The sequence below is a fragment of the Canis lupus genome, chromosome 14 (assembly GCF_048164855.1).
Source record: "Canis lupus baileyi chromosome 14, mCanLup2.hap1, whole genome shotgun sequence".
Classification (NCBI taxonomy): Eukaryota; Metazoa; Chordata; class Mammalia; order Carnivora; family Canidae; genus Canis; species Canis lupus.
In genome coordinates this window covers 2,549,506-2,573,965 of record NC_132851.1, presented here as the reverse complement: position 1 = coordinate 2,573,965, position 24,460 = coordinate 2,549,506, and the positions used below count along the sequence as shown (strand labels likewise).

The 24,460-nt window shown below is 35.3% G+C and overlaps 1 protein-coding gene across 8 annotated transcripts in view; it reads left to right on the top strand.

The window, feature by feature from the left end:
• Positions 1-24,460, top strand: part of STK3 (serine/threonine kinase 3) — a 375,543-nt gene that overhangs the window by 283,302 nt on the left and 67,781 nt on the right. For all 8 annotated transcript variants that reach the window (XM_072773995.1, XM_072773990.1, XM_072773993.1 and 5 more), the window contains 2 exons: positions 7,248-7,440; positions 20,303-20,478. In XM_072773995.1, the coding sequence (XP_072630096.1) occupies positions 7,248-7,440; positions 20,303-20,478 (369 nt within the window). The remainder of the gene's footprint in view (positions 1-7,247; positions 7,441-20,302; positions 20,479-24,460) is intronic.

Sequence of the window (24,460 nt, the reverse complement as noted above, 5' to 3'; positions counted from 1 at the left end):
TATCTTGAAAGCTCAGTTATGCATTTAGAGTATGTTTGTTACATTGTTTGCTGTTTCAGTGTCATCCTGATTAGCACTTCTAAAAGGTTTGAAAGATGTCCACACCACTATAATATTGCAATTTCTTGTATAATTGGTTCACTTGTATATCTTACACATTCATTTTTTCCCTTAAAAATAGTTTTGGGGAAAAAAACATAAATATTTTATGGTATAGCAGGATGTATTCTCAGTGGAATTGTCTAGTTGAATCAAAACTGTTAAGATCACTGCTATATGCTGTTAATGTGCTGTTGTATAATTGTAATAAATAGTAATAAAGATGTAATTAATATCTCAAGAAGAGAAATAATTAGAATATTTCTAATTAGAAGGACATCTATTTAAGGGTAGTCTGTCTCATTAATGTTACAAATAGCAAATGCTTTCTTAAAGTGTTTGTGTAAGTATCTTTAAAATCAAAGAGTAGATGAATATTTACAAAATCCTTTTAAAGTAATAAATATTACATGTGTGAAGATACCTAATGCAAAGTCTGATTATTTCTCAGACTGTTACAGCATAAATCTGTCTTAGCAATGGAGTAGGATTTCCTAATAATGTTTTCAAATATTTGTATTCCATGTGGATTTTATGATTCATAACCTGGATTATCATCAGTACTCTGTTTTGCATTCCTGGCACATGATGACCACTGATTGAAATGCTATTGTATTCCTTACTGGAATTGGCTCCTTTCTACAGTGGAGAAGCATCTGTTCCACAGACCCTTTTTCTATAAAGTATCAACATATTTTTCTTCTGCTTTTCTTTTGTGAGGAATTACAGAGTATATATCAATGAAGTATAACTTTGGAAAAACATTTTAAATAACTTCTATTGAAAATGCTATAAATACCAAATGAAATTTTAGTACTCTAAAACATCAAGAATAATTTGAGTTAATCATTTTTAAAAGTAAAAAGTGTTAAAAAAAAAAAAGAGTAAAAAGTGTTACTGAAAGGTTTTTACCACCATCACCAAGTGTTCAAGTCTTCAAATTTCATATAAACCAGTTCTCATTCCATTTGTACTTTATTAATTACTGTTGGATTGCCACCCTTTGATTAGTGAATTGAGTCTTCTGGTTTTTTTGCATTCCTATTTTTTTACTGCCAGTTTGTAAATTAGATTAGCATTCTTTAGCAAAGTGACTATATAAGTGAAAATAATATGCTGTAAAAGCAGTGCCTTCCAAACTTGGTTCCTGTTTTTATAATTTTATAGATTGTCTGAGCCAGTTGTGTTAATCCAGAGGCGCAACTCTCATTATCCCCTTGTCGATTCACCTCTAATATGGCATATAGGAGGACTAAAAGTATTATTTCATACCAACCAAATGGAATGTTTCTTAAGTTTGTCATAGCACTGAATCTTACAAGGATAAGAGAGAAATGACTCACACGTATAAAAATAGATTTAGTGTTTTGGGAATTACACTGGTTGCAACCATGATAAAATAAGATATTAAACTAGCAGTCAATTTTTTAAAAGAACTGGTAGAAAATCAACTTTTTGCCTTCTTCAGTAGGGTCTACTAGAAAGAGTAAATTCAAGTTTCTGGGGGTTTTTTTTTGTTTTGTTTTTTTTAACTTTTGGACCAAGTACAAATCTGTTGGTTTGTGTGTATGTCAGTTTCTTTCTCTTAACAAAAACATGCTCTGGCTAACTTGTAATACAGATTCAGCTAGACTTGAGAAATGCTGTAAATAATTTTAAAGCCTTATAAAATTAGAATTTAGATCTTGGGCTTTAGAATCAGAATGACCTCATTAGAATCCTTACCCCTCTACTTATTGTATGACCTTAGACAAATTATTAAACTCATTTGTATTTCAGGTTCATCATTTGCACAATAGAGTTAATAATATCTTACATAATTGATAGGAGCATTACTGGAAATAGTCTACAGAAAGTGCTTAGTATAGTACTTCTACATAATTGATAACTGTTTTCGTGGTTATTAGAGAAATGATCAACTAAAAATTCTAGTTAATAGCATTATTTTCCCTCTCAAAGTTTCTTCAATAGCCATTCTATATTTTAAAACACGAAATTAGTTGAAATAAATTTCTACTCTAGAACTTATATAACACTGTCCTTAGTTCTATGCTTTGGCACTACTTCATAATAAGGGCTTTGACATTAGTTTAATAGATACATGTAATAAGAACAAGCTTTGTACTCAATACCAGGAATATAACTGTTAGGATTTAATTATTGCACTTACAGATTTTAGGATCTAATGGGAGATTTGGATAAGTCAAGTGTATAGACGACTATTACAGTACTGTGTAGTAAGCATATGAATGGCCTAAGTGTGAAGTGCTATGACAGTACAAAATATGACACTTAATTCAGTCTCAGAGTGTCTCAGCTGAGAAGAGATGTCTGAGTCTGGTTCTGTTAAAAAAAGAAGTAATATATCACTCAAATTTATGCACATATGTTACATATATAGTGTGTATCTTTTAAGACCTAATTTAAGGGCAGCCTTCTCTGTGAGGCTTTCTTCATTTGTTATAGGCAGAGTTAGAGGCTCTACTCTTGGTACTCCCATTGTACTTTGCCAACACTTTTCTCATAGTGCTTAGCAAATTGCCTTGGAATTTATTGTTCACATCAGTCAGTTTCTCTTAGACACTAACTCCTTAAAAAAAACAAAATGGAGCAAAACTGTTTCGTATTTATCTTTGTATCTCCAATGCCTGTTCTACTTCTTGACATACTGTAAATTTATAATAAGTGCTTATTGAATGATTAATAAGTGAAAATATAAATAGAGCCATTCATTAAATAAATTTTTAATAAGTACCTATTAATGTGCCAATTGTATGAAGCATTGGGAATTCATCAGTAAAAAAAGAAGCTTCTGCCTTCAAACCTACATTCTAGTGGTAGAGAAAAGGCTTTGAAGCATACAGAAGGATAAAAGATTGATGGAGATTTTAATGTTAACTTGGTGGCAAAAAAAGTCTCACTAAGGTTGTGACATCCAAGCAGGGACTTGAGTTTAGTAAAGGATAAAGCTCTCCTGTGGAAGAGAGTTACAGCTTGAGAGATCAGCCAATTTAAAAGCTGCAGGAGCAACATGCTTAGAATGCTAGAAGAAACAGCCAAGGAGGCCAGCATAGCTGGGACTTGGTGAGTGAGAAGGAATATGATAGGAGATAGGCTTGGCAGATATTACTGAGTCAAATGACATTTGGCCGAGAAAGATTTTGGATTTTATTCTAAGTGTGATAGGAGGCCAAATTCAGGGTTTCAAGCAGGAGAATAACATAATGTGATTGATTTATCTTTTGAAAAGACCAATCTGTTATTTGGGAGGCTGACGTGAGCAAAAGTAGAAACTGTGAAAACTGTGCAGAAGCTGTTTTTTAAATAGTTTTTAACAATTTACATATATGTATATAGTTTACATATATAGTGTATAATTTTTTAACAATTTTAATAGCTGTTTTTAATAGTATGAATAAGAGAAGATGGTGAGTTTCACTAGGATGGACCAAATAATTTGTAGAAGACTCTTTGGGAACAGCAGCTGGTTATTAGACATACGTTATTAAAATTGTAAAGCTGTACATATATTTTAAGCATTCAAGTAGATCAAAAAAAATTTTTTAAGGTTTTATTTATTTATTCATGAGAGACACAGAAAGAGGCAGAGGGAGAAGCAGGCTCCCTGCAGGGAACCCGATGTGGGACTCAATCCCAGGACTCCGGCATCACGACCTGAGCCAAAGGCAGATGCTCAACCACTGAGCCACCCAGGTGTCCCTAGATCAAAAATATTTTTTTAATTTATTTGAGAGAAAGGCAGAGACATAGAGGGAGAAGCAGGTTTCCTGCGGGGAGCCCAATACAGGACCTGATCCCAAGACCCCAGGATCACACCCTAAGCCGAAGGCAGACACTCAACCACTGAGCCACCCAGGTGTCCCCAAGTAGATCAGAATTTAAATGGAAATATGGTACTTGCATTTAATAGAGCAGGGACTAAGAAATAATAGGAACTGCTTTCTTATATCTTTGCATTTAGACATTTGTCCTTGGGGTTCCCCGAGTAAGTCTCTTACTTTCTATAAGCCTCATTTTTTTCAGATATATAAAATGAGAGGTTGAATTATTACAGGTTATGATTTTATAGTTCTGTGAAAAAGTAAATATATAATGAATGCTTACTGTATATGGAATACCAGATGAAACACTAAAGTAGATTCAGAGGTACTGTAAGGCATTCTCATCTATAAGATACTTACATTTATAAAAGATTTTACAGAACAGGTATTCACAGTATGAGATCATAAATTTAAATGCAGAAGTGTATGATGCAAATTATAAGTTCTATAGAAGTTTGGAAAAGGGGATAATCAATAGACTGAATTAGCCATGAAGGTAATAGATACTTGATCTGGGACTATATAACTTTTAGTTAAAATAGATAGGGAGGAAAGAGCATTCTGGGTACAGAAGACATGAACAAAGAGGAAATCATAATGACATGGCATGGCATGGGTTTATAGCAGCTGGAGATTCAGTGAAGGTCAGCGTAACTAAATTAGAAGATATGTGAACAATGAGAAAATAGGATTAGCCAGCTAAAATAAGGTAACATAGAAGACATTTCAATCTAAGCAGAAATGTTTAGTTTTTACTTCAGGCAAGAGCTGTGGTCATTAGAGAGTAGGATATTATGATACAATAATATTCAAGAAAGTTTGGTGCGGTATATGGACTTTGAAGGAGTGTGAAACTACTTTGTTCCTAGTAATATGTAGGCATTTTGCATGTCTTTTCTCATATATAGGCATTTTGCATGTCTTTTCTCATAACTCCAATGAAAGGAGCTAAAGTCTAGAGAATTTAAATAGCTTGCCTAAAGGTCTTATGTCTGTTAAGTGATTTGAGCCAGGATTTGAACTAATATCTGTCTGATTCTAGAAAGTCAGGATGGGTGAGACTGTTTATCAGGGAACTTTTATTTACCCAAGTATGAGGTAAGGAATTTACTCAGTAGCACTGGGATAGAAAAGAAGAGATGGAGCTGGGAGAGAGATTTCTGAAGAACTCGCTGACTGATTGAATATGGGGAATCAAAGAGAGAGTAAGCCTAAGAAGACCTGTTGACTTTTTTACTCTCAGGTAGCTAATGAAGATTACTGTGCTCTGTAGTGGTTGTTGGGGATGTGATGGCAGCAGACAGGAGAGACTAAAGAGGTGGATGTTGGTAATGACTGCATTTATACTGTGAATGTACTTAATGCCACAGAACTGTACATTGAAAAATTATTAAAATGGCAAATTTTATGTTATATATATTTATCATAATTTTAACAGAAAGACTCAGTTGCATTGTACAAACTCGTGTAAATGTTCTGGCTGTTAGAATAGTGCCAACATATTCTGTCATTAGTGTGCTGTCTTGTATTTGTTTTGTCACCATATTCTTTGCTTTGCATTTGTTGATAATTTACATATCTTAATCCTTATTTTAGTCTTTATATTTAAATTCAGTTAATTAACATGTAATGTATTATTGGTTTCAGAGGTAGAGGTCAGTGATCCATCAGTCTTTTTTTTTTCCATCAGTCTTATGTAACACCCAGTGCTCATTACATCACGTGTCTTCCTTAATGTCCATTACCCAGTTACCCCATTCTCCCACCCACCCCCCCTCCAGTAATCCTCAATTCATTTCCTATGATTAAGAGTCTCTTATGGTTTGTCTCCCTTTCTGATTTTGTCTTGTTTTATTTTTCCCTCCCTTCCCCTCTGATACTCTGTTTTTTTTTCTTAAATTCCACATGAGTGAGATCATATGATAATTGTCTCTCTGATTGAATTATTTTGCTTAGTATAATACCATCTAGTTTCATCCACGTTGTTGCAAATGGCAAGATTTCTTTTTTGACAGCTAAGTAGTATTCTATTATATATATAATAATTATACACACACACACACCCCACCATCTTCTTTATCCATTCATTTGTCAGTGGACATCTGGGCTCTTTCCATAGTTTGGCTATTGTGGATATTGCTGCTATAAACATTGGGGTGCAGGTACTCATTTGGATCACTGCATTTTTATTTTTAGGGTAAATACCTAGTAGATTGATTCCTGGGTCATAGGATAGCTCCATTTTCAACTTTTTGAGGAACATCCATACTGTTTTCCAGAGTGGCTGCACCAACTTGCATTCCCACCAAGAGGGAACGCTTGTACATTCCCCTATCTCCATATCCTTGCCAACATCTGTCATTTCCTGACTTGTTAATTTTAGACATTCTGACTAGTGTAAGGTGGTATCTCATTGGGGTTTTGATTTGTATTTCTCTGATGCCAAGTGATGTAGAGCATTTTTTCATGTGTCTTTTGGCCATTTGTATGTCTTCTTTGGAGAAATGTCTGTTTATGTCTTCTGCCCATTTCTTGATTGTTAATCCTTATTTTAAAAAACAACTAGCAACCTTCCATTTCATCAAACAATTTCTATTGCTTGAACTTTAATTATCTAGAACTTTAGGTTATTTGGGATAACTTTGGCTCTTATGATAACACTTATGTGTTTGTCTTTATATTAATGTTAGTAGTTATAATAATATTTTTCATTATTAAAAGTAAAATGTTCTTAAATTATTATAAAATATTTATATAAATATTAGGAGGAGTATGGGCAAAAGGGTGAAAGGGAGTTGGAGCTATAGGTTTTCAGTTATGTAATAAATATTTCATGGAGGGTCACCTGGGTCGCTCTGTGGTTGAGCATCTGCCTTTGGCTTAGGTTGTCATCCCAGGATCCTGGGGTCAAGCCCTGCATTGGGCTCGCTGTGGGAAGCCTGCTTCTCCCTCTGCCTGTGTCCCTGCCTCTCTCTCCATGTGTCTCTCATGAATAAATAAATAAAATCTTTAAAAAATAATAAATAAATCAGTCAGTCAGTCATGAAGATGAAAGATGTAGGATAGAGAATATAGACAATGGTATTTATAATAGTATTATATGATGACAGATGGTAGCTACATTTGTGGTAAGCATAGCATAATATAGAGAAATGTTGGATCACTATTTCACTTGAAACTAATGTAACATTGTATGTCAACTGTACATCAGTAAAAAAAGGATAATATACTTGTCATGTTGTTAAGGATTAAGAAATCCAGCTGCCTTAGAAAAGTCTTCCTTCATTGCAGTATTTGTGCTTGCAGGATGAAGATGAGCTGGATTCCCACACCATGGTGAAGACTAGCTCAGAGAGTGTGGGCACGATGAAGGCCACGAGCACGATGAGTGAAGGAGCCCAGACCATGATTGAACATAATAGCACAATGTTAGAGTCTGACCTGGGGACCATGGTTATAAACAGTGAAGATGAAGAAGAAGAAGATGGAACTATGAAAAGTATGTGGTTTTTCCCTTTGAGTATTAATTTTCTATTTTAAAAGCACACTTCTATCAAAACCAGGATAGTTCTTATATTTTACAGCCAGTTGTGCAAAATTTTGTTTTTGGGCATGATTTAACAGTAAAAAAAAAAGTATGGGATAAATACATTTTTAAAAATGTAATACAGTACATCTTTAACTTAGGTTATGGAAGTTTTTTCTGTTAAAAGATGCTAGCCCATAACTTAACTTAATTTGGAAAGTATTTTAGAGATAAAAAGATAGCATTCCTAACATTTACTTTTCCAATAAGAAAGTGAACATGAAAATCTGTTTCAGTAAATACAACATAATATTATTTCATGTTGTCTAAATTATCATTTAAGCCACATTGGTAGGGGGTGCAAGCTAAGAGAAGAAATAGGGGATTGTTTTGGAAAAGAAGAAGCACTGGAAAGAAGGATCAAGAGACAGGGATACTCATGCAGAAAATTTGGTTCAGTGCATATTTACTACCGCCTGTCTTGTGTGTGGCGCAGTACCAGGTGTGCTGCAGGGGCTAGAATGATGATTAAGACATTCTCTCTCATTTGTTGCTTACAGAATAATGAAGATAGAGATACTTTCACAGACTAGCATTCCTTTTTGTGTATATATAGCTTTTAAGATTGCACTTAATAAGGTAGGGCATTGTGATTTCACAGTTCTAGGCAAAAGCAAATTAATTATCTCCTGACACCTACTGCCCTACTTCTTCCCACTCCTACCATGGTCACATGTGGTCAGTGTCAAAGTCTAAGCAGGAGGCTGTTTTCCACTACACAGAACTGCTTCTAAATGGCACAGAAGCAGTAATACATGATTTCTTGCATTATAAAGCCTAGAAAGTTATAAATATTCAGGGATTTGCTGCTATTATAAAATGGAAATAGGCAACAGTTTCCTCTGTGACATTTCTGTTTTCTTTTTGCTACTCCCCCACTCCATGAGGCTGCTTAGTAAGTCTCACATCATGACTTCAATCCATTTGTTCACTGCTCTTGCTTTCTTTACATTTCCTAGTACATACAGCACATTATGGTTGTATACTTTGAAAGGGAGGGCCATGCAGCACAAAATGGGAGCAGATTGCCATATAGTTATTCCTAGGTGGGAACTGGGAAAGGGATATGAATTTGTTTTTAATCTCCCAAAACTGCTGAGTCTCCTGAGCCTTTGCCCTGGAAAGCAACCTGAAACTTGTATTCCTAGCTAGGCTTCTGACTACAGTAGGCATTCTGCATCTGTAATATGCTTACCCATCTGTATCAGATGATCTCGGAGCCTCCAAAGCCATGTTAGGCTATAAGTTATGTGCCCTGTAAATTAAAAAGACTCTATAAGACAGTTTATAACATATTATCCATTAGCATGTAGCTTCACTTTTCTACAGCTGATAAAATTATTTTAGTCAAACTGTATAATTCTTAGCAGACCAGTTAGATGACCCTTGAGTGCTTTGTTTTATCTTCTGGAGAGCTACTGAGCTCCCTACAAAACTACATAAACAACTTTTTCTATGCAGTCACATAGTTGAACATTAAATACAAGCAGTGATTCTTAAAAACTAGTTTTTATGCAGTCTAATTCATGTTGGATTATATTTCAAGGAAGAGATATATGATGGTGATTTATCAGACATCATATTTTTAAATTACAGTGCAGATTTCCACATATTTTTTGTAGTGAGTTTTACTTTTGACAGCCACAGAAATCATTCAATATATGTTATAATTTTGTGTCCTAAGTATGATATTTTTTGGCCACAGAGATTTTACTGAAAGCTTTTTTTTTTTTAAGCTATTTTATTTATTTATTCATGAGAGACACAGAGACATGGGTAGAAGGAGAAGTAGTCCTCCTCCCGATGCAGGATTCGATCCCAGAATCCCAGGATCATGGCCTGAGCCAAAGGCAGACGCTCAACCACTGAGCCACCCAGGCTCCCCTGAAAACTCATTTTTAAGTTGAGCAAATAGTGGCTTATATATTTGCAGTTGTTTATGTACTTTAGCAAATTTTAAGTCCCATGAGCCAACTCTACATGTATTTTAAGTATCTGCAATTTAGACATCATTGTATAATGTGGGACTTAATGTGTTCCCCAAAATCTAATCAAGTGTTGTTAGTGTAGCCCGCAGGATTTGTCATACTGTAGTATAACAGTTTTTCTTTCTTTTTTTTTTTTATAACAGTTTTTCATGATCTAAATCTTCTTTAAAACTTCTTACATTAGTTGATATGAGTTCTCAGATTATGTCACACCAAGCCACATTTGCTAATGTGTTCTTGGCATTTTTGTTCCCCCCCAAATAATAGCAATATATTATTTTTAATTTTCTAAAATCTTTACAATGTTGTATGCTGAAGATCCTGATTTCCATAACCTTTTCCATTGGAGTCTCAAATTAGTTATCATATTCTTGTCAGTTTAAATTATGTTTGCATGTTCTTTTATACCTTTATTCATGAAGCTAGAAATTATGGACCTGTTTTCCTTACTTCTGAAAAGTGTGGTGATATGACTCTAGGAAGCAAAATTATTAAAAAGACCTTTTGAAGGGAAGCAAAGAAAAGTAATGAAATACTTAAAATTTGATCTGTTTTTTTTAAAAAGTGGGCATAAGGGTATGTCCCCAGAAGAACTCTCCAAACTTGTTTTCAGCAGTGATGGCACCCATTTGCATCCCCCTAGGGCTTCCTCAGAGCCCAGGGGATGTCCAGGCTTCTGCATGGCAAGCCAGGTCTTTCAGTCTGGCACCAGCCAGTATTTACAAATGAGTGTCTCCATTCTTATATATTGTGCTTTATCCAGTTGGAATTATGAAAGTTCGACAGTAGGTATAAGCAGGTTGCTGATTCTTTGGCTAATTCATATTCATCTTCTTAGGCTTGGTTAAGGGGTTGCTTCCCATACTGACCCAGGTTGGGGATATTAGCCCCTCCCATAGACTGCCACCTCACTTCATGGTGTTACTCTGAACTGCAGTTGTCACACTATGTTGTCATTGCTTGTTGCTGTGAGATGATTACCTCTCTGCTCCCCACTGCATTCCCAATGCTCAGTGCAACATCCTGCACACTAGAATAAGTTCACTAAATATTTCCTGACCAAGTGATGTGGTGTAGTGAAAATGAAAACACCATGGGACTTAAAGTCAGACCACATTTAATTGTGTTCATCTTTTCTGAGCTTATATGATGTATATTTGTTTCTCTTTTGTGTGTGTGAGTGTGGATTAGTTTAGGTAAATACATAAAACACCTAGCAGAGTAGGTCATCAGTAAGGGATAATCTCCATCTGCTCAGCCTGTGAGTTTGGCCTTCCAGCAGCTTGGAAAACTGGAGCATCTGGAGAGCCCGTCCCTGCTTCTCACACAGTGAGGGAGGCCTGGTCTTCCTGGGACTGCACATAATCCAGCCAGTGTGCTCAGTGGCTCTGTCCTTTTCATTCTGAAGGCAAATTCTTGCTCCCACCTTCCCCATCCTCCTCCCAGACCTTGCTCCATTTCTAGTTATTCAGTAAGATAGCCAGAGGGGATTCTATAGAGAATAATGACCTCCAAAATGAACAGAGTAACACAGATGTAAATGTGAATGATTTGAATGGCAAGATGAGGAAATGGTAATGGAGCACTCAGTTGACCTCGTATCTCCTAAGGAGGAGTGTGACCGATAATGTGTGTTGAGATAACCTGTAAGTGGGAGAACTATATTACACTGTTTGTGAAATTTGATGGCTTTTTGAGAAAAATGGGGAAAAGTATCACAGAAGCATGAAAGAGTAAATTTAAATTTTATTATTATTATTTTTTATTTTCAGAAAAGAAAAATGGGTGGATTTATCAAATTATAAGCTATCATTAGTGGAGGGTCTGGCATGGGCCAACACTGTGCTCAGGACTTTGCATACATGATCTCTTTGCCCCTTCACAAGGACCTTGTAGAGTGGCATTGTTACTACCATTTGTCCCTAAGGAAACTGAGACTTGGCAGTGTGAATTGACTTGTCCAGGGTCTCATAGCAAGTAAGTGGTGGAACCAGTATACAGACCCAGGTTTGGCCCCCCAATCATATCATTATTCATGGGCTGGTGAACTTGACATCCTTCTTGGGCAGGATTCTAGAACATCTGTGAATCCTTTAGAAAAGGAGGCCTGGATCATTGTAACTCTGCATAGGTTGCTGGGAACAAATCATATCAGAATAATATAATTTCCTTTTTTGGAAAGGAAATTGCTAAACTTCTAGGCTGGAAGAAGCCCTGGGTTTGGATATTGTGTTTTAGGATTTTGGAAAAGTATCTGACAAGGTCTCTTTAAGATATCCTTGCAGTAGTATGAAGTGGCTAATAGTCTGTTATAAGGGCTGAATGGTTCTACCTGAATAGGCTTGTATCAGGGTTTATTGGAGGAAACAAACTGTTCCGGGTGTTTTAAACATAAAGAGATTTAAGTCAGAGATGTGAATATTAACAAAATCAGTGGAAAGATTGGAGGAGAGGGCTATGTAGACTAGGCTTCCCGGGATGACTCCTGTATCACAGAAGTGACCCGGTATGGAACCTACTACTGCTGCTGTAGTCAGGAAGACAGTGAATCTGGAGGCAGCCCTGGCCTCTGGAGTTCAGTAGTACTGATTGAACTCAGTCCCTGTTGTTCTACAGGGATTCAAACATTATCAGTGCTACTGCACATGGGAGGCTGGTAGCTGGATGCTGGCATGCTGCTATGAGACCCTCATATCTTCATAACCACACTGGCCAGAGACTCATGGCCTCTGCCTCACTTCTTGCTTTCCTACTCATGAAAAAGCATGTTTATTCAGGATAAGGTGCAGGGAGATTCTAGGAAATGCAGTATTTGCTCTCCAGGGGCAATACAGTGGTTACTAAATTTTGGTCAACCATAGTGTTAAATCATAAATTGTCAACGAGAAGGTTTCTCATTGTATGCTCTAGGGCTTAGACCTCAGCCCTGGCTATGCTCAACATTTTTTACAGAAACTTGGATGAAGCTATAGAATCAAAGTCTGTTAAAATTGGCAAATGACACAAAGTGGAGCCAAATAAAAATCCATTCTAAGACACAATCAGGATCTTCAGAGATCTCCACAGGCTGGAGCAGTGGACTTGATTTACAAGATAAACCCTGATCCTGGGTCTGGGTAACTAACTTCACAAGTGTACATCAGAGCAGTATCCCCTCAGACATGTTGGTTCTGCAGGCCCGAGGAGGGCCTGGGCGTCTCTAAAAAATAAATCAAAAAATCAAAACAATGAAACTATACAAATACTTCTGAAGTGTGGCTAGAACTGATAACCATTTTTTTAGAATAAAGAAATGAACAGCTTCACTCTGCTCTCAAGGCCTAGAATTTACCTGGGGTATTCACACAGTAGAGCATATTGAGTAGAGAATGGGCCAGATGTAAAGTGGAGGCCATGTTGTATTAAGAATGGGTAGAGGAGGGGCACCTGGGTGGCTCAGTTGGTTACGTGTACAACTCTTGATCTCAGCTCAGTCCTTGATCTCAAGATGGTGAGTTTAAGCCCTGCATTGGACTCCACGTTGGCTTTGGAGTCTACTTTTTTAAAAAAAAAAAAAAGGAACAGGTAGAGGAATAACTTGTCATGTTTAGGTTTTATATTGTTTATATTAACCTTTCATAACCTGTTTATCAATGATTAAATATAGGGTCAAGTAATTATAATTGAATACATATTTTTAATGTCATCTTCCCATATACCTGTAATACATAGTGATTTTTAAAATATATCCTAGTTTATTATTTCATGTTGGACAATACATTTATGTAGTTGCACTTAATTACTAAGAGAAAAAAGATGAAGTTCTGCTTTAGATTTTTAGAAGTTTATCCTGGAAATAGATTCTACGTTGATTTTTAAAGGATTTAGGAGAGATAACAAGGAGGAGAGACTGACCTTTGGATATTCCCTCTTCTTCATTCATGTAATGTCCCTGGATGAAGTTGTAAGTGAGAGATCATCTGCTCTAAGCAACTTCCATGTCCCATTCTTTGCTTAGTAACATCTCTCCAAGGTCTGGTTCAAATCCTTTTCTTCCTTCTTCCTCCCAAAACCTGTTTTAGGAAAGCATCAGATATGTAGTTATAAAGTGATTAATAATGTTTTATATTCGTGAGGGTTTTTTTCCCAAAAATTACAAAGCTTTGGGCCAAAGGAATAAATCACTAAGGGTGGAATTTGATTGCCAGGAAACAATTAACCAGTGTAGCAGAGTGTGTAGGGGAAATCCTGTTGCCACATCAGAGATCTTACCATTCTTTCATGAAAAACTGCTGCATGCATCTTTAACTGATAAGATTGATCTTGCCCATGATGTAATAAAGGTGACAACAGTAAACTACAGCTCCCAGTTGCAGCTGGGTGCAAATACCTATAGTAATACTGGGCAGTTAGCATCCCCTGGTTTTCCTTTACAGAGGTACAAACAATCTAGCTAATGTGTGGCTACAGTGGTTTGGAGTTGCCTGTGGGTACTGAATATGTTCTGCTCTCATGTGTGCTCTTGGTCTGGGGAATTTTTAATAATGTGTGACCCAGCTTGGGCCTGTTGGTGTGGATATTTTGGTCATAGGATACCTCTTTTACTAGCAAAAGCACAGACAGGCATGTAAATAGAAGCATTCCTTGTACAAATGAAAATCTGTCTTTCTTGTAAAGGCCTTTGAAGAAAGGGTTTCCATAGACACACAGTGGCCATTACAATGGTCATTACTCACACAGGAAATCATCCCTTTTATTTAACTAAAATTCTTGGGCTTCAATTTATCTGTTTCCCTTTATTCTGTCCTCATTGAAAATGGAAAACAGCTGGTCACTATTTTCTGTGGAAGAATCCTTCATATATACTTGGATACTTACTAAATTGTATCCTCAAACTTTTTCTGGCTGAACAGTTTCAGTTCCTTTAACCTTTGTGCAGGTATTATTTTCTAAGCTTTTAAACTTTTTTATGAATAGCCTCTGGATCTTCTCCATGTTGTCTGTATCCTCCTTTGTTTTAAAATAGTCTGATGAAGTTAAGAAAGAGCTGATGTCAGTAGCTTCTGTATTAACATCCTGGTTTTTATATGTATTCACCATACTCTTGGCAACAAATTAAAGGACAGATTTCCAAGATCATTAATCAGGTGGAACACCCACATCTTAAAATATTTTTAGAACAAATTAGGTAATATTCATAAATCCCTTTGATCTCAAAATATCTTATGCTAAAGTTGTGATTAATTGTTGTTTCATTCCCTAACTTCTGTCTTTGTTATGCTCATGTTGAGAAATTAAAAATTAAACAAATTACATTTTGTTCAAGTGTTTTGGAAATTCCTTTCTATGTTTAAATTTCCCTGAAGGCATTTTGCCTGTTTGGAAGACATGTGCAAATTATGAAAGTTAATAGCTAATTGTAGGTACACTGGCATATTTGCTCAAGGTATTATATTTCATACAATTTAGTTTCCTTGTGCATATTCTGGGGAATGTGTGAAGGAGAAGGAAAACAATTTTTTTCTTTAAAATTTCACATACACAAAGGGATCAAGTGATGATTTTTAAATTCTTTATTGCTAAGGAATTTTTAGTTCCACAGCAAGTAGTTGAAGGAATTGGGGCCAAATTTGAGGAACGAGGTCATTTGAGACATTAAATTTATTATAAAAATACAAATATATTGTTATAAGCGAGGGTCAGAATTCAGCTGTAACTGGAGAAATTGTTGTCAATTTAATGTGATTATTCTTTCTGTGTTTAAAAAAAGTATTTGCCATAGCAACCATAATCACATAAGACAGAGCTTGCAACCTCAAGATGTGCTGCTTCACTCTTCTTTTTTTTATTTTATTTTACTTTATTTTATTTTATTTATGAGAGACAGAGAGAGAGAGAGAGGCAGAGACACAGGCAGAGGGAGAAGCAGGCTCCATGCAGGGAGCCCAGTGTGGGACTCAATGCCTGGTCTCTAGGATCACACCCTGGGCTGAAGGCGGTGCTAAACCGCTGAGCCACCCGGGCTGCCCTGCTTCACTCTTCTGTTGAAGGACCTACTATTTCTTTTTTCCTTTTTTAAAAAATAAATTGTGAGCCAGGAACATCATCTTGTCTGTCCCACACTTCTGTGAACATGCATCTCCTTGGAGACTCCACTGCACCTTGTGGGCATGTGTTTGGCATTCCTAAGTAGTTAAACATCACTAGGCAATTACAGCTGCCCCCCAAACCCATTACTTTTAAAACAAACCTGACCTATTTTTGTCCTTAGAACTTTTTAAAAATTGTCCTTAAAATTTTCTTCACATATAACAAAGATATGTTCTAAATGTTAATACTGTTTAAACAAAGGAAAACTATAAGCACATACATTTGAATAAAAAATATGTATCAGCATATCTTGTTATAAGTCATTCAAAAAGAAAAATCTAATGGAATAGTTGCCTTCTTTTATTTAAGTTGATTTATAGACTTCTGTTAACTCTCTGTGAGAATGTTTATTTCTAACTTAGGAATGGATCATTTTCCAAAATTTTGAGTGTGGAATCCAACAGGCATTTTACCATAGGTTTTTAAAAGACACTTAAAACTATGATGTATCTGAAATGCAGTGAAAATTAATCCACTGTGTAGAATAGTAGATTTCAAGTTTCAAATTGGGGTATTCCTATAGTAAAACTGAAGATTGCTGCTCCTACCACTTCCTGCATCCTCTACTTGGGAATAGAAAAGTATCAGGGACTAAATTTGGTGATATGTAACAAAATGGGATTAATTTCTTTTCTCATTTAACAAGAAATCCAGAAACAAGAGTGTCCTGCATTGATAGAGTTATTTCATGCTGTCATTAGAGATCCTTTCTGTTGATACCATTTTGAGGTCCTGCTGCTTGTCCTGCTGCTTACAGAATAACTGCTAGATCTTTAGCTATCAAGTCTGCATTCCAGGTGGGAGGAAAGAGCAAGAAGAAAAAGGGTGGAGTAGAAAATAGAGCTTTCCTAGAAAACTTCATCTTTTGTGTCATTAGCCAGAATTGTGTTACCTGGCCATCCCTCTCCTTAAGGAAGGAAGGATCTGTAGATATTAGGTAGGCAGATTTTTCCCTTGGAAACACTGGGACACTATTATTGGCTCACATGACTTGGGATAAAGCTCCTGATTAAGATAGGGTTAGAACCAGCACAGGATAATTGGGATAGAAGTATAGTTATGAAGGTTTTTATAAAAGATTTAAGTTTTCCCCCACATTTTTCTCTGTATTGGAAAAACAACTTTGGAGATTTTATTTTTCTCCTCCCCTTGTGCATGTTGGTGCTCTTAAAATGTGAGCCATATTTGAATATCCACTCTATAAATATTAGTTTCCAAGATTAACCTTGTATTTACTCAGATACAAAGATCTGAATCAAGAGTCACTGATATATCAAGAAATCCCTGACTGTTTCAGTGCAGCACCAAGACATTGGTGAAAATTTTGGGATGAAGAGTATCATTGCTCCTGGTTGAGGAGAAAACAAGGAAGGCTAGTTAGAGTCTCTGTGCTGAAGCGAGTGCTGCCTCGAAAGGAAAGGACTAAGAGCAGCGTGAGCCTGGCCTGGTTGGGGGAGCAGGGAGGAGCAGAGGTCAGGGAGTATCCTTTTCCTCAGTGGACTAGTGGTGTCATAATATTTTTTTTTCTCAAAGCACCTACATATACAAGATATATTTTTAAAAGTATGCTATCTAGAGGTTTGTTTCAATGAAACATTCTCTGTATTTGTCAAATGCAGTTAGTAATTGTGATATTCATGGATTTCTTACTTTCCCAGGAATTAGTTTCCAGTAAAATAATTTTTACTCACTCTGATTCTGGTTTTGCTATATAAACATTGATAACCTTCTCTTGCATCAAATGTCAGAGTTTTGAGATCTTTATGCATGTGACCCATCTTAAGACTCACTAGTTAAAATAAGAACTTAGGACACAAATAAATAATCCTGTTACAAAATTACTCTTAAAAGAAAAAAGAAAAGAGTATTGAGCAAAGAAAGCTTTCATTTGAGGGATTATTTTTCTCCCCCTCCATCATTTGATTTACTCAGTTATTTTATAGAAAATCTATTGAGCTACACTTGTAATATTTTATTTTTGTTCTCATAAAAGGGGCACAGGTGGAGAATAATTGGGATTAAATTCCTGGATTTATTTTGGAATAAAAGGTTGTCATAGGAACCAAATTTCAATTCAGAAGACTGAGAAAGATGTCTTGTAATGATGAGGCCCAGAGATGAATGGAGAATTCGTAAAATCTGTTGAAAATGTTAATGGAATGTATATGTCCCATCCAAATGTCAGTAACTTAGCCTTGTCAGATTAATTAACTTCCTTTTTTAATAGTAGGAGATTTTAGAGAAGAAAGTTGAATAAAATACTGTAAACACAAGATCTTTCTATTACATGTATTGATCATAAGCTATTATAACTTTTCTCCTATATTTTGTTCATTTTTAACCTACCACTGATGTCTCTTCTGACAGGGAATCTCAAGGCAACTTTGGCTGTTACCATGATACACTGTCCCTAAGGAGTTCTTTTTTCATGAATTTTGTATTTGAGATATGAGAGTGTTCTAAGTCCTTAAAGTTTACTATGAATGTTGATGTTTTATCCTAATTTTGATGGACTGCCTCAGTATCTTTTCAGGGGGTACCATTTGGGTCCCAGATGTCTTGTCACACTTATTTTCAAGCCTTCTAAAGCCTGAGCAGCTCTAATTGGAGGATGAGTGTTTAGATAAACAGTTTTTTGTTTCTGTTTTTCCACTAACACATGCATACTCTGAATATCAGATTCCTTCTGACATTACTGAGACAGATCATTCTAAGAACTGTAGTAGTCACAATAATTTCTCAAATTTATTATTGCCAATACACAGTTGCTAGTAATGCAATACTAGCAGCCTCTACTAATTCAAAAGTAATGATGTTGAAAAGCCACATACCAACCCATTAGCTCTTCCTCATGCCATTGATGTTGAACATCTGGGTGGATAATCAAAAACACTCACTGATGATCATAGTTATCTTATTAGTGAAATTATTTGGGTAAAGGATTCGGGTTTCCTGCATTAGGAAACTTACAATTTAATGAAAAGGTAAACTCAGAAATGTATATAAAAAGCATAATTCATAGGCTGAAAATAAAAAACATAAGCATTACTTCTAATAGTTATTCTTATTTGCTTACATTGTATCATAGTGACTCACTTGATCAGGGATTAAGTTCAACTGTCAAAACACTCGTGAAAAAAAATGAAAAAGGCCTCTGCGTAGGTATTAAAAAATAAGATCACTTGTAAATAAAGATCTGCAGATGTATAAAGAAAAATTTGTTTAACTTAAAAGAATAGTTATCTTAAAAACATTTAATCAACAGGATCTTGAGCTATTTGTACAACCCATGTTCATTGCAGCATTATTCACAATAGTCAACAGATGGAAGCAAGTCAGGTGTGTTCATTGCCAGATGTATGGATAAACAAAATGTAACATATAGATATAATGGAATATTGTTTAGCTTAAAAAGGAAGGGAATTTTAACACATGCTACAACATGGATGAACCTTAAGGACATTGAACTTTAGAACAGAACTTTGGCTTTAGAACTTACAGGTTTGAGGGATCCCTGGGTGGCGCAGCGGTTTGGCGCCTGCCTTTGGCCCAGGGCGCGGTCCTGGAGACCCGGGATTGAATCCCACGTCGGGCTCCCGGTGCATGGAGCCTGCTTCTCCCTCTGCCTATGTCTCTGCCTCTCTCTCTCTCTCTCTCTCTCTCTCTGTGACTATCATAAATAAATAAATAAATAAATAAATAAATAAATAAATAAATAAATAAATAAACAAACAAACAAATAAATAAATAGAACTTACAGGTTTGAGGTAACACTAACTCACCTCTGGTAGAGTGATTCAGTAGTAAGCAGCAGGAAAGTCAGAGATAGAACTTAGAAGAGAGCTTTAGAAATAAAAAATTGGTTTTCTGACTTTAAATATGGCAGAGCTTTAGAAATAGAACTTAGAAGCAAGGTCTGGGCTGAAGTGAGAGTTAGGAGTCAGATATAAATATGGCAGGCAAAGCCATGGGAGTCCAGGATGAGGTGGAATCAGCTAGAGAGACTAGAAGGAAGTCGTCTAAGACAAACCTGGGTAAGTCCTTATAACTTCTTTAGCTTAGAGTGGTGCACAATGACAATAACAATACAACTTAAATGCTTAAAACTAAACACTTAGGTTTTAAAATTTTACTTCATTTGACAAATTTCAAATATAATTGAAATGATTTTTAATAAAATTATGATAGTCTTGCCAAAATTCTTTTTTTTTTAAAGATTTTATTTATTTATCCATGAGAGACACAGAGAGAGATAGGCAGAGACATAGGCAGAGGGAGAAGTAGGCTCCCTGCAGGGAACTGGATGTGAGACTGTATCCCAGGACTCCCGGATCACACCCTGAGCCAAAGGCAGATAGATGCTCAACCACTGAGCCACCCAGGCATCCCATCTTGCCAAAATTCTTAAAGATTTCTACAATCTAAGAATATTGTGGATCTCTGCCTAATTAATCATTAGTTGAATTTTTATGTGGCCTGGATATTTTTGGTTTTTCACTATCTCGTTTTACTTTGTTCTTCATTAAATTGACAGTGTTAGCCTTGAATATGACCAGTGCAAATGTATTATATTGCTGAATTAAAAAAAAAAGTACCTCAATAAAAGCTTCTTTAAATTTAAGAATTTATACCCTCCCTGTGTTCTTTGTTTACCTAAGGAAATGCAACTTCACCACAAGTACAAAGACCATCTTTCATGGACTACTTCGATAAACAGGACTTCAAGAATAAGAGTCATGAAAACTGTAATCAGAACATGCATGAACCCTTCCCTATGTCCAAAAATGTCTTTCCTGATAACTGGAAAGTTCCTCAAGATGGAGACTTTGACTTTGTAAGTACATTTTAATTCTTCCACTTGTGTTTTATCCTTTTTCATTTTACCATCACATTGAGCAGCATAGTTTGTATGTTTGTATTAAATTTAGACTGCATATTAATATTCAACATGTAGCTATATATGTGGATATGGGAATGATAAGACCATAGTTTACTGGTAGATAGGCACTTGCAGAAAAATGTAAATAATTGCTTATATCAGAGCCTAAATGTAGAGGAAATGTCTAGGACCCTTTAAAATGACAACCATGTCAAAAAATGTTTTTAATAATGCAAATATGAGATACTTCTGACAGTTAATTCAGTTTCCAAAATAAGTGATGCAAAGCTATTTGTGACATAGACTGAGAAATTTACCTCAACTTTGAAAGTTAATTGAATTAGTTTCTACTTGATTAAGTGTTAATGCCACTTGGTTTGTCAGAAATAATAGTCCTATTGAATATCTAGTTAGCATATAAATTTCAATATAAAACTATGCCTTATTGCTTCTTTGTTATATTTTCTCTTTATTTCTTCTACTCTGCTCCTTGTTACTCATTTATTTTAAAGAATGCGTATAATACAGGTAAACTGTTTTAAAGCAACTATTTCCACATCTCAAGGGAGTAAATTCTCAAATGAGTTCTTTAATGGAGTAAAAGTTTTTATGAAGTAAATTTTTGCTATAGCATGTTTTAAATAATGTTACTTTTACGTATTGTTTTGTAAGATTTTTTCCGCATAAAATAACTACAATCCTTTATAGCTATATATATTAATAAGTACATTTATGTATGAATAAATAGAATTTTAGATATATGGATATCTTTAAATTTTTTAAGTAATATTAAGCCATTTTGCTTAATCAACAGGCCTCTAAATTTTAGTTTTGGGATTATAAATATTTTTAATGTTAAGTACTTTTCTCCTAAATATTGTGATTATTTGTATTTTTAAATAATCAGATACCAAAGTTTCAAAATCTGTCCCCAATATAGTTAGTACAAATTGCTAGCAAATATTAGCGATGGTACAAGTTTGCCTGAAAACATTAATTATAATATCTACTTAGTTTTGTTTTTTCTATTTTAAAGTTAGACATTAGTAAATAAAACCTGTATTTCTATAGTTCTGATAAGATATCATTTTAAGCTGTCTACTTTTTTAAAAATCATAAACTATTTAGAATGCTAACATTCAAGCTTTAAATTATTCATGAACATGATGAATTATGTAGAGTGTTTAGCATCAAAGAATTCTGTCTTGTCTTAGAATTCTGTCTTGTCTTAGTTGGAATAAGTCTTAGCCTCTGGGAAATAGTTTGAGATGAGCAGCAAAGTAATGAATAAGTTACCTTGGTGAAGAAATAGCAAATAAAAGGATTTAATTCTGTTTTAGTTAGTCTTTGCCACCACCTCCAAAACTTAGTGGCTTACAATAGCAACTATTTGTTCACAATTTTGTGGGTAAGCATTTTGACTAAGTTCAACTGAGTGGTTCTTCTGCTGGTCTCACCTCCAGTCTCTCAAGTGGCTGTAATTATCTGGCAGCTTGACTGGATCTAAATGATCTTTCTAAAATTCTCAGTCTTGTGTCTCTGGCAGTGGTGCCCACACTAGGCTAGGCCATATGATGCTATCAGGCAAGACTGGCATTTTTATCTGGCAGTAGCAGCCTACCAAGAGGATGGCAGCAGATGTTGTAAGGCCTCTTCAGACCTATACCTGGAACCTGCACAGTGTCCATTAATAATAGCATCAAAAAAGAATGAATACTTAGGAATAATCTTAACCAAGCAGATGAAATACTTATACACTGAAAACTACAAAACATTGCTGAAAGAAATTAAAGATACCAATACATGGAAAGATATTTCATGCTCATGGATTACAAGATTTAATATTGTTAAGGTGTCAGTGTTGTCCAAAGCAATCTACAGATTCAGTGTAATCTCTGTCAAAATCCCAGTGACATTTTTTTTTCAGAAATAGAAAAATCCATTCTAAAGTTAATGTGGGATTTCAAGGACTCAGATAGTCAATACAGTCTTGAAAAAGAGAAATGAAGTTAGAAGTCTCATACTTAACTGATTTCAAAACTTACTACAAAGCTACAGTAATGAAAACAAGAGAGACATATAGTCCAATGGAGTAGAATAGAGAGCCCAGAAATAAACTGTCCCATATATGTCAAATGATTTTTGATGAGGGTACCAAGACCATTCAATGGAGAAAGAACAGTCTTGTCAACTTAGGATGTCGAGAAAACTGAATAGTCACATGCAGAAGAGGGAGGTTGGGCCCTTACCTTACATCATGTACACAAATTAACTCAAAATAAATCAAAGATCCAAACATAGGAACTAAAACTATAAAACTTAGAAGAAAAATAGAGAATCTTTATGACATTGGATTTGGTAGTGATTTCTTGGATATAACCCCAAAAGCACAGGAAACAACAACACCAACAAAGATAAATTAAGCTGTATTAAAATGTTTGTGTACCTAGGAACACTATCAACAGAGTGAAAAAGCAATCCATGGAATAGGAAAAAGCATTTGCAAATCACATATGTGATAAAGGGATTAACATTCAGGGTATATAAAGACTCCTACAACTCAACAGTAAAAAAAAAAAAAAACAAAACAACCAAGTTAAATGAGCAAAGGACTCAAATATTTTTCCAAAGAAAATACACAAGTGGCTGACAAACAAATAAAAAGACACGCTATCACTAGTCATTAGGGAAATGCAAATCAAAACCATAATAAGATACCAATTCATACTCAGCAAGATGAATATTATATAAACATATATAGAAAGAGAGAGCAAATAAGTATTGGTGAGAATATGGAGAAAGTTGAGTCCTTCCTTATGTACTACAGGGGGGAATGTAAAATGGTTCACCTGCTGTAGAAAATAAAATGGCTTTCCTCAGAAAAATTCAACATGGAATTACCACGTGATCCAGCCATTTCACTTCTGAGTATATAACCCAAAGAAGTGAAAGCAGGAACTTGAACAGAGATTTGTGCATTCATGTCCATAGCAACATTATTCATAATAGTCAAAAGGTGGAAACAAACCAAGTGTCTTTTGATGGAGGAATAGATAAACAAAATGTGCTATATACATATGATAGGATATTATTCAGCCTGAAAAGGAAGGAAATTCTGACTAACGTTCTAACATTGAAGATACTATGCTAAAATAGTCACAAAAAGACAAATACTGTGTGATTTCACTTATATAAGGTACCTGGAGTAGTCAAATTCATAGAAACAGAGAGTTGGAATGGTGGTTGCCAGGGGCTGGGAGTGAGGGAAAGTAGGGAGTTACTGTGTTTAACAGAGTTTCAGTTTTGCAAAGTGAAAGAAGTTCTGGGGATGGACAGTGGTGATGTTTGCACAACAGTATGAGTGTACCTAATGCCACTGAACTGTACACTTAAAAATGGTCAGAATGGTGAATTTTAAGGTATACATATTTCACCACACTAAAATAAATAAGGGAAGGGGAGAAGTCTCAGTGTCATTTTTACCATATTCTGTTAAGTTAAAATATGTCATAAGGCCATCCAGATTCAAGAGATTTGGAAATAGATTTTACCTCACGATGGGGAGAACAGCAGAGTCACATTGTAGAGAGCTCTGTGGAATGAAAGGATTTGTTGTAATCATCTTTGCAAACATCCTACTAGAAATTGTCATAATTAAAATGCAACAGAAATTAGAATATTGAAGTTGGAACTGGCGGCCATTTGTGATTCTGGTAAGGACCATTTCAGTTACCTTGCTTTTTAATTTTCACGCACAGCTTTCAACTGTCTCTCTTAGGCTCATTCTAGTTTTGTGAATTAGAACATTGGTTTTTCCAGTGGCCCATTCCTATAAGTAAACTTTTGGTAACCTCATCAGCTATCATAGATTTTAGAGTCTTTCTATCTGAAAATTCCAAAATTTGTTAGAAAACATTAACCAAATTTAACAAATGTC